Raw genomic sequence first — 11376 nt, 5'->3', positions numbered from 1 at the left:
CTTTTTTGCAACAAAAGAAACTATTTATTTGGAATATGCATTACCAGTACAAATTAGGAGACTGTAAAACCTACACCGTGTTAGTATCATTAGAGAACACAAAATTTCAGTTGGAATCAAAAGGGACAGAAGCCTGTGCTCTCATAGAAGCAGGAAAGCTTAAACTTTCAAAACCAAAACAGAGCAGAGCTTTGCAGGTTTATACTCTGAATAATAAGAACAGGGGAGGGGGAGCAGGAGAATAAAACCAAAAACCAAAGGAAAGCACTTCAAAATAATTGAAAACGCCAAAGGAAAGAAAAGAAGTAAAAAGAGAGAAAAGGGGGAAAACATTGAATGTTTTTATTAATTTTAACAAAAGGAAAAAAAAAGTTTACAAAAAAATAAAAGATTCCAGAAAGCTTTGAGCTAGGGATTGAAACCATAAAGGTGATGTGAAAAGCTTGTCATTATTTTGTTATGACTTAAAAACAAGAGTGCAAGCGTTTGGGTAGAAACACTTCCTAAAGTGTTCTTAACTTTTCTTGCTTGGGTTCTGGCTGCTTTCTGAATGCTTAATCATCTGTTGAATGAAAAACATTTAAATTAAGCTTCCTCCAGATAATATTGCTTTCTTTTCTCCCCTAACTTAACAAAAACATTCCAAATCAAGCCAGTTTGACAATTTGCTTTAATCAGCTGCCTAAATCAGAGGTTAATAAGAGGCACACTGCCAATGAATCAGGTGTAACTGCTCAGCACTGTAACAACAGCACTGAGTCTGGCTCAAAAGATCAGTAGGCCAAATGACTCTATGTTGGCTTCCTGGATCTAGTCTACTCAGCCAATGGTGCACATCCCACCAGGATCTCCTGTGGGATTCTACTGGAAGAAAAAAATCCTCTCTAGCTGAAAAGAGTTGTGGAATGTTGTTATTAATCAAGAAGAAAGAAAAGAAAGCATTTTATTGTGTCATTCACAATCAACCAAGGCAAAAACCTTTCCCTACAGTATAAAAAGGTCCCCTGGACCAATTCCTTGAATTGCTAAAGGGCTAAAAAGAAAACTCAAGTCCTTGCCTTTGTTTTTCTCAGGGATTGCAAGAATGCCACACACTCCAAAAAATGCAGGTGAAAAATATGAATCACTGTGGGCTTGATCTTTGAAGTCAACTGAATTCTGAAGCAAACAGAAGTACAAGGAAACAGCCTATTCCACAAATGTCATTTTTTCACATCACCTCAAATACATATTTAAGGAATAAAAACAGCAAGACCATAATCCTGACAATTAAAAAAAGCCCCCCATAAACAAACCAAAAATAACACAAAACAAAACATAATTTCTTTTTTATATTTTAAAGAGCAGAAGAAAGAAAAGAAAAGAATTTATTTCTGGGTCTCAAAGTTAATAAACATAATAACGTGTTAGGCTGTACCTATTATGCTCACTATTCCAACCTTTTTTTTTTTTTTTAGTTTACAAAATGAATTACTGTCACTTTTAAACATTGTGAAACAGGAAATGGATGTGCACAACTCGACACTTTTCTAGCATTCTTGAACTAATTCACAAATGCAAGAAAATAAAAGAAAAATGGGGGAAATGGTGAATGTAGGTAGTTCGGTGTTAAAAACTAATGCAGGAATGATGTGCATTGTCACAGAAAGAAGAGGGGAAATTCCCCATCCTGTTTTGCGTGCTATGAGGGTCATTTTTAAAATTTTTATTATAAACACTATTAAATTCAGACCGCTTTTTTGGTTTTTTTTCTTTATCTGAATATACAAGAACATTCATTATCAAATGTTCATCATCAATACTACAAAGAACGAGACACGAGTCGCAAGAAACAATGGAAAATGTTAATAAAGCTGAAAGAATCGTTGAGTATTTTTTTGTGTTTTTTTAAGTTTTTTTTTAAATTTGAGTTTCTGTAGTTTCATCTTTTTTTGGTATCGAAGTCAGGTTTTTCTGGGCAGAAAAATAAAACTCAGAAGGAAAGAGGGGCAGGGAAGATATGTGAGAGAAAAGGCAAACGGTAAATAAAGAACCACCACCACAGCAAAATAAAAAATAAATGTAAAGGTGTCACTTGGCAAAAGTACCACACAGGAGTCAATTCCAAGCCAGGGGGAGGAGTTAGGGATGAAAAGGAGGATGTGATGGAGAGTTACAAGGTGGGCAAACCCTAGGGCTAGTATCACTTCTCAGGGGAAATCTGCCAGGGAAAATAGAGCGCTCCCACTTCCATCAGAAAATGAAGGAGTCTTGGGGCACATTTCGGTATCTGTAGGATTGACCTAATACGAATTCCCAGGGAGCTGTATTTCCAGAGGCACACTACTTTCCATCCCCATCCTTCTGCTGCCAGTGTTCTCATGCTTCGCTTAATGCAAAGAGATGTGGTGGCCGCCACATTGGATGTGATCGTAGGCGAGGAGGGGAAATCGTGGGAAAGGTACTGGATGTGAAGAGCACTGCGTGAAGTGCTAGGTGGGGAAGATGCTGTGAGAGGTGATCAGTGCAAACTGCTGCAGGGAGAGAAACTGCCTGTGCAAAGGTAGCACTGCTCTGATTGCTTTCATTAACTCAAAATGGCAATCATTCAACCCAAATCTGGAATCAATCTTCCTGTTTCCAAGAGAACCCTATTGTGTCCCTTTTGTACTTTGCCCTTAATCAGGGGGATACGATCCCACCATATTCCTCTGTGGGTAGTTTCAATAGATCCCTGCCACTCAGACAAAATTCTCCACTGGTTTTAATCACTGTAGAATGGTCACAAGATGGCTCCTTCCAGGAATCCTCTTTACCAAGCCCTGATCTGATTATGGCGCAGGTTAGAAGAAAGTTTTTCTACTGATCTTAGTCATCCAGGCATAATGCCATCTTGCCAAATATTTACTTTTTGCATTTCCTTCAAATACACATACCTTCTAGTTCCTTAGGTTAACCCCCCACCTCCCAAAACCCACACACAGGAACATTTTCTAATCATTACTGAAGTGTCATGCAGAATGTCCATGACCTTGTTAGCTGGCCACTCTCACCCCTCAGGGTCTTATACGTCTCCCGGAGGCCTCCCAAACATAGTAGATGTGACAGGGACTAAGTAGTTACAAGGCTACATACTGGATTCAAGTACAAGCTAAGAGAACCAGGTCCCATTTTTTCCAATTTAGAAACATCTCTATTCTAAGAAACAAGCAGACCAAAACAAACAAACAGAAGGAAGAACACTAACCCTTCTCTTTGTCATCAGGCTGATGACCTCAGGGTACTAATGTTAACCAGAAGTTAGACCAGGAAAACCATTTATTGTCCCTATGTGGCATGAACCAGTTTATCTTAGGGATGCTTCTTCCCCTGACTTCACAATTACAGATTGGATATGAATGAAATGAACTTCTGCCTCTCCCAAGCCTCTTGGTGAGTCAGGCATAATAACCCCCATTTTACAGATGAAGAAAATGAGGCACCAAGAGATCTGACCACCTCCCACTTAATCAAGTGACAGAGCTGCCATGTTTATTGCCGGCACAGTTGGCTATGAAGAATGTGTGCACAGGCGACATGAGGACAGCTTTCTAGTACCTACTCTTCACTCTCAGATATTACCAGGGAATAAAAATCATGGATGATTTCACTGAAAGCATGACCTCCCTGCTCCCCATCACTTTCAGGTCTTCAAAGTAAGCAAGCAAAATGTTTGCCCAAGCCATGTTCTTATACATCTTTCTCCTCCAGGACAAGAATGTGGTGCCATATAACACTTTGGATAATTAATGCAATGTCCCTAACATAAACACAAAAACAAAACAGAACCAAATCCATTGTAGACTTTGTAAGTACTGTGTGTGGCTCCCTGAGAGCTCCAGAGGTGGTGAGAACAGGATTAGTTTATACTGGAAACCTGGCCTTCATCATGATCAAGTCCTGTGTATGTCTTTCTGGTGTGTGCATGCTGGGGGCCTGGAAGCCCCAGGCACATGCTGCTTCTCTGTGTCAGTGACCTTCACTCAGAGTTGTTAATTCCCTCTCTTGGGCTCACAAGGTATAATGCTATGGTTACTAATATAGGTATTTGAATGTGGCACGTGCCTGATTTGGGGCAAATGAAATGTGTGAGGCTGTGCACATACCTACGTTTGTATGCTTGTGTGTGTGTGTGTGTGTGTGTGTGTGTGTGTGTGAGAGAGAGAGAGAGAGAGAGAGAGAGAGAGAGAGAGAGAGAAAGGGGATAGGTAAAGTGTTGCAGGATAAGAACCTTCTACTCCCTAGTGATGCATTCATCACCATGCCTAACTCAGACCTGGTTTTGCAGTAGATTCTGAACACCGCTTACTGCACAGTCTCCAGAGACTGTCCCTCTGAAACCAAGAGCTGTTACTGGGAAGATGCAAAAGCCTCTAGGAATTCTGCCGTTCTTGTTCCTTGAGCCTTCTCTTGCTGCCTGACTTCCTGCTGGGGACCAACCTAGCAGAGGTGAAACCAGAAACTGTGGCACTTCTAGAAGCCCAGCAATGGCAGCCCCCAAAGAATACCTGGGGCTGAGAAGGAAGAGGAGGAATTGTATTCTAATCAGAATTGCCCCCGGGGAGGTTAGAGCAAGAGGAGGCAGGGCGGCCTGGAATGAGCAGGGCAATGTGGCGTATTCCTGCTAAGAGGTAGTGAGAGTAACGAGAGAAACAGAGAAGGACTGCCTGTTAACAGAGGGAGCAAGGGATCCGAGGGAGGTAAGTCTGGCCCCTCAAACTACCAGCATGAAAACATACCAACACTTTTATTATTTTCTTTGTATTTTTTTCCTCTTTAAATTCCTCTAATTGTTGAAAATATCCTTCAGGGATGTAATAGAGGGCAGGGACCCAGGGAGTCTAGGACAGAGGGAAAGGGGCAGGGAAGATGATGGACACCAGGCTGACAGCTGGAGGCGGGGAAGGGTGGCTTCTACCCAGAAAAAAAGGGAAGAGAGTATAAAGAAGTGTCCAGATTGGCTGAAACAGCATCCCAAAGAAGAGAAGAGAAGGAGACTCTTATTGTGTGTGCTGATTGCTTCGACCTCCAGTCTGACCGCTTCAGCGTTGAGAAACCCTCCCTCCTGGCCCGGCCCCGACTGGAGCACAGGGTCAGCCGGGATGCGACTGCTGGGAGATCAGTTGGAGGTATCAGAGTGAACACTGCCAGGGCCTTCTGTAGGGGAGGTCACTGATGAAGGGGTAGTAGCATCCTGCCAACCTCCATTAGCCTAGAAGGGAAAAAGGGAGAGAAGTCAGTCCTCTGAGATCATCGGGTGGCTGTTCTGAGCAGACAATGACAATAAGGCAACTTGGGTAAAGGGCCGAGCACAGTGCCTGGCACACGGGAACACTCATCCAAGGGGCGGCTAGGATTGTGGTCGATAACGCCCACCTCCCCCACCCTCAGATGAGTTTCGCTCTTCCCAGCGAGCCTCTGGACACAGTACTAGCACCTCTCACTTCTCACAGGCTTTGTAGTTCAGTCCAAGCCACCAGATGATTGTTCTGTGTGCTCTAGGATGACAGCAGCTGTCCTGCAGACCAAGGGACCGAGTTCTAGCTCCGACCCTGGCAACAATTAGCTATTGGCTCTGGCGAAGCACTTCCCCCTGTTTGGCCTTGGGTTCCCCTTTAATAAAATTAAAAGATTAGCTCAAATGCTTTCTCGGGTCCTTTCCAGCTCTGGATGCTCCCTGTATTATGGGATCCCAGGCTCCTGTTCTACGCAAGGTTCTGTTCTAGCTGCTCAAGGGTGTTTAATGATGAATGAGATACAGTTCATGTCCTCAAGGATGGGGATGAGACAAGCAGACGAATGAACTATAATGCCAGGCAGAACCTAATACATGGTACAGCCCAGTTGTCATGAAGCTTCAAATGAAGGCAGTATCTCCTCTTGATGCAGTATCAGCAAAGGCTTCATGGAGGAGGGATTCTCTGAGGTGAGCCTTGAAAAGCGGGTGATCAGACGAATAAAACAGGTAAAACAATGGTGCCAACACCATAAGGACTGGTCTGTGTGACTATATCTAAAAAGGTGGTAAGACAGGAAGCTACAAGTTTGATCTGTATTTGTAGATCATCTTCTAAGACTCTATATCCAGATGCATTAAAACAATAAAAGTGTCCTAAAAGGATCTGTTTTAACGACCACCCCTTTCAAAAAATACCCCACCATTAAATAGCTGAAGAATGATTTGCTACAGTGGTTGATTCATGATTGTTTACAGATTTTAAAGCACTGAACTGTAAATGTGCTAAAAGGCCTCTTTTCCCCAGTCACTGGGTTCCTTTGAAGTTAATAGACTCTTAAGACTGGAAATGTTAATACTGAACAGACCAGGTTTTAGGGAGTCCTGGTAAATTATTTTTACTGTACTTTCCTCTCCTTTTATTCCCTGAAGTAGGTGGGGGTACCTGGGGCAGGTATTATTATTGTCATTTGGGAGGGACCACAGCTTCTACCCTAGTATAATCCACAGTACTTAGCAGCATGGCTGGCACCCTTGTAGGTGCCAGCAAACATCCATTCACGTTTCATTCATAAGAAAGCACAGGCGTAAGAGAAAATCAGGCTTCTGGATTCCAACTGAGACACAGAACACAGGCTTCCTAACCTCTGAATCAGGCTCCTTTTTCTCTGCCCTTTTCATCCGTTTGGCTCTCTCTGTCATTAGCTCACCCAAATGATGCTCCAATGTTCCCAGGAAAGCCAGGCTTTTTTTCATTCAGAGCAGCTTCCCACCAGTTACTTGAGCATGAGGGTAGGTTTTTCCCCACACACCTCACTTTAAGAACAGATCTGGACACTAAGCGGGCAAAAGGTCATCCCGGGCAATGCCAGGAACACGGCCCTTCAATCTTGGATCAACGACTAACTGCTCTCAAGTTCAAATCTCATCTCTTAACTGAGTCAGGCAGCTCTACCCACTCCCCTTTTCTGTTGGAGGCCATTTCCCCTGTTGTTTGTTAAAGAGAGATTAGAAAGAGGCCAATGAGGGGAAAATGAGAATTCTTTCTCTTATAATAGGAGGCTTTGCTATCTTTCAGGGCCTAAGACTCTGTAGTATGATCAGAATCAAGAAAAGAATTCATTCAATTTCCACATTTAGGTTGGTCACCAGAGTGACAATATCTTACTTAGCCTCCCCTCTCAACCAAAAACACATGTATTCTTTTGGTACCATTTTAGGCTGATTGAGAATCATGGTTCTGTTTATTTTTCCCTGAAGAAAATCTTTTAGCATCATTTATCTTTTCTGACGATAAAAGTAAGATATGCTTATAGGATATTTGCAAATACAATATTTGCAATTATGCATGCAATATCATATTTGAAAATAGGAGAATTGTAAAGAACAAAGAGTACAATAGCCATAATCCTACTACCCAGAGATAATTACTCTTAGCATTTTGATATGCATCCTAATAATTTTTTAATATGTGTATGTTTATCAGATAGGTAGATAAATAAATAAATTAACTCACTAATTAAATAGACTGGAAGGTGTGTGTGTGTGTGTGTGTGTGTGTGTGTGTGTGTGTGTGTGTGTGTTTGCTGGGTAGCATGGGATTTTAGGAAACTTTCCAGGAGCTCCATAAGCACAACATCATAAAGCAGAGAGTGAGGTGTTTATAAAAGAGGAAAAATGTCATGTATCTTAGACTTGACCTGGTATGAGACAAGTAGGGGAGGAAGCTCTCTAAAGCAGCTAGTGTCCATGTCATAGCACGTGGCACAAAGGCATGTCATTACATTGCTCACAAATCACCACCACTACCATTGTTGAGCCATACTATAATTCCATTAAAATAACAGTAAGTGGTGCCCCAAATGAAGCCATTAGTAAAAAAAAAAAAAAAATGAGCTCTGTGGTGTTTCATTAGCAGGGAATTAGCAGGCACTGTATATTGACCAGAGGGTTCTAGGAGACTTCTTTTGGAGTCATCTCTGAGCTGAAATAACTCAAACAGCAGACATTTGATCTCTTTCCTTCAAAAGTTCTGTTTTCTCAGACCAGTGCTCAGGATGCCAGAGGGGAGAGAGAGCTCACAGATGGTAGAAACAGGAATTAGTGCAGCCTGATACCAAAACCAGCATTTTAATTATGCTAGTTGGCCTGGTGAAGAAGAGTATATAAAACCTTAAAAAACCTTATTAAAAATAAAGAAAGAAAACAAATCTCTTTAACTGCCTTTTCTTCGCTCCCCCTCCATCCACAAACACACACACAGACACATAAGCACACACACTTCAGATGGGGTGACCACTAGCCCCAGTTTGCCCAGGACTCCGGGATTTAATGGAATGGGGGACTTTCAGTCCCGGGTCACCCTACCCCAGGATATCCCAGCTATGACCCTTGATTTCTTGCTAAATTCAGGACACTGTAGCCTATGGGTTTCAAGTTAGATGAATGCAAGTACTTTTTAGAACAAACGAGTCTAACACTGGGAAATGTTGAAGGATCCTTTTCTCTGGAGGTGCCTTCTACCATGGCATATTGTCTGCTGCTGCTCGTGCTGCTGCTAAAGCCTCCATGAGATCAGAAACGGCGAGCAAATCCACCCTAACCGGCTTTCCCGTAAATCACTTCGGCTGTTTCAGCTGTATCATTCCAGCTTTAATGTAAGACGTTCAGAGGCTGCACCGTCTTGGGAAACAGCTGACCTCGCTTACTGCCACGTTAACCCGGGGAGCAATTCCTTCCCTCTTCCTCCACTGCGGGTGAATATTAAGTAGGAAACACCGCCTTTGTGTGTTTATTTATCTCTGGGAACAGTGAGAGTCAAAGATGGTCTCATTAACAACCGTGTGAGGTGGCGGGAAAATAAGACCTCTGTTTTAATTTTTCTTCTGCACTCCAACTTCCTCCTTCACTCTCCGATGCAAACCAGCCTTTAAAGGGACACACTCACTTTGTAAAATGCTGCTGTTGGAAACCACCCTGAGGGGATACAGGGGTGGGAATCTGTAAAGCCAAATATGCCCTTTTTATCTCAAAGCATCCATAATGGGAGAGAGTTCACATTTACACCCAGTTCTTTCAAGTTAATTCTGTAGCCTGTGGCCTGGGAAGCAAGACTTGTGTAACATTTAATTCCACCAGGGGAAACCTAAGCCAGCAGCAGGCTTGACCTGGAACCTCATGAAGAGGAAGCTAATAGAATATAGAATTAGGACAAAACGCAGTAGATTTCCTAGTTAAGAAAATCTGGACTTTCAAAACACAAATTCAAGGCATTTGGGAACAAAATGTTTCAGGAACAAAAATGACTACTCTCTATCCTACCTACATAACCTGATAGACGCCACATTTTGCCAGAATCCCATCTAATGGATAAGGCAAAACACGCCTATCAGAGGAGGTAGAGGAAGCTAGCCGTGGAGCTGGGGATGGAGCGATGGTGGATGGCAAAACCCACACGGTTCCTCCTGACATACACAGGAGCACCCAACTGCAGCTTAAGCCCTGACTTCCCTCTCCTCTGTTGCCCTCCTCGAGCCAGAACTCAGGGGGCCACCTGCCTCTCCCTCGTTGTTGCAGAGCCAGTACCCCTTTTCGCCCAGAGCAGCGGCTGCTGGGCTGAGTGAGAATTGCTGGTCCCATCCTGCTCTTTCTCCCGCTCTTCCTCTGAGCTTACCTTAGCAGTACACGGTTGATGCAGAGAATTCATCACCTGGTGTGACAGCCCAAGCGAGCCTGGCACTAAGAAACTCTCATTTGCAACCCAGAAATACACTGAGGTGCCACAAACCGGCTGATGTCAGCACCGAGTTGAGCTTGATCTGCATATGGGCCAGATGCCATCACCAGCAATGCCTTCAGCAAGGGTGAGGAGGTGGACGTGCTCCAGGCCCTCAATAACCCAGGCCCTGGCGGGGCCAGCCAGGAAGAAAAACAAAGAAACATGCATGCATCCTCTCTCCCTCTTTCTCTCCACACACACACTTGCACATACAATCACACACACAGCCACCATTTATCAGGGGAGACATCAGCTCACACAGTGGAGTCACACCCTAGATCCAACATTGTTCCATCAAGACAGAGCTATGTCTTCCTGATATGCATAGACTTTTCCCAAGATTATACTGTGAGCACTTCCCAAGAGATGCTCTGGGATGAAAAAATGCTACTGGAAAGCCCCCTTAGGGACAAAGGATTCAAAATTTCCCTGGGAAATTTTACAACAGTAAACAGACCCATGCCTATTCTGGCACCCCTACAGTTCTCTCTGGAGCTGCCCTCAGCGTGATCTTTCACAAATGTAGTTTTGATCAAGTCACCTCCCTGTTTAAACTTTCAATGGCTTCCTACTGGACTCAAGGTGAGGTTCAATGTCCTCATCAGGTCTATCATGTCCTGGACCTTGCTGACTCTTCAACTCAATGCTCATGTTTAATACTTCAACCATATCAGGGTACTTAGAAATTCCCGTAACAGAGCTGCCATTTCATGCCTGTTTCTTTCCCCTTGAATACAGTGCCCCACTCATCCATTTACTTGCCACTCTTGCCTTGGCTCTTTTTCAAGACTGTTTAAGTATCCTTGCACCTGTATCTGACCCCTGGCAACTTTTCTTCCTCCTATAAGCCCTCCAGGTCATTTCCCCCCAACCCCGCACTTCCCTGCCAGGATGTACCTCTATCACAGCACCTGTGATGCCATATTGCATTTGTTCTTTCACATGTCTGGATGATGAGAACAGGGCTATGGAACTTATCTTTGATTCCAAAGTTCCTACCATGGTGCTTGACACAGCGTAGATTTTAATAAATATCTCTTGGAGGAACATAAGAAGAAGTAAATAAACATTTAATGGCACTGTAACATCCATCCTCCATTGTGGGTATGGACATAGAGAAGGGTATCAGGTCCCTGACCTCCACAGTTCAGTCTGACTACATGTAAAGAGCTGTGTATGCCTGGAAAATATTCAAGATGCAAAGCAGAGGTAGCACCAGGGTTCAAGGTAACTTTTACAACCAGGAAATGAACGTTTCTCTTGCTAATAAGTAGGCATCAAGGAGATCTGGTATTTCATAGCTTATCTCAGACAAGAAACTATGATTCATATTTATATTGTTCTGTTTTCTTTTTAGGGAAAGCAATTGAGAAAAACATTGGATACTGCCTCTTGCAGTTCCATCTTAACAAGGAGTGTTCTCCACAGGGCACAAGGAGCGGGAAGATATCCCACCCTGCATCTGGAACGGTCTCCTAGTCACCACCTCAGGTGTCCTGGGAATCAGACAAATGTACAAAATAGACATAGTCCCAATGTGGCCTGTAGGTCTTTGCCCATCTTTAGTCTCTCGAGGGCTGAGACCCACATGCAGGTAGAGCTTCCACCATGGGACCTGGGAAAG

General features: G+C 43.4%; 1 protein-coding gene across 2 annotated transcripts in view; it reads right to left on the bottom strand.

The window, feature by feature from the left end:
• Positions 1 to 4139: 4139 nt before the first annotated feature.
• The window catches only part of PBX1 (PBX homeobox 1), a 285383-nt gene continuing 278146 nt past the window's right edge, over positions 4140 to 11376 (bottom strand). Inside the window, exon 9 of one of the 2 annotated variants that reach the window (XM_060090859.1) lies at positions 4140 to 5230. In XM_060090859.1, coding sequence (XP_059946842.1) covers positions 5138 to 5230 — 93 coding nt within the window. In that variant the 3' untranslated portion in view covers positions 4140 to 5137. The remainder of the gene's footprint in view (positions 5231 to 11376) is intronic. The other variant, XM_060090860.1, reaches the window with a different exon arrangement.

This window comes from Mesoplodon densirostris, chromosome 2, assembly GCF_025265405.1.
Source record: "Mesoplodon densirostris isolate mMesDen1 chromosome 2, mMesDen1 primary haplotype, whole genome shotgun sequence".
NCBI classification, from domain to species: Eukaryota; Metazoa; Chordata; class Mammalia; order Artiodactyla; family Ziphiidae; genus Mesoplodon; species Mesoplodon densirostris.
The sequence above is the reverse complement of the archived record's forward strand: the minus strand, read 5'-3'. Positions and strand labels throughout refer to the sequence as shown.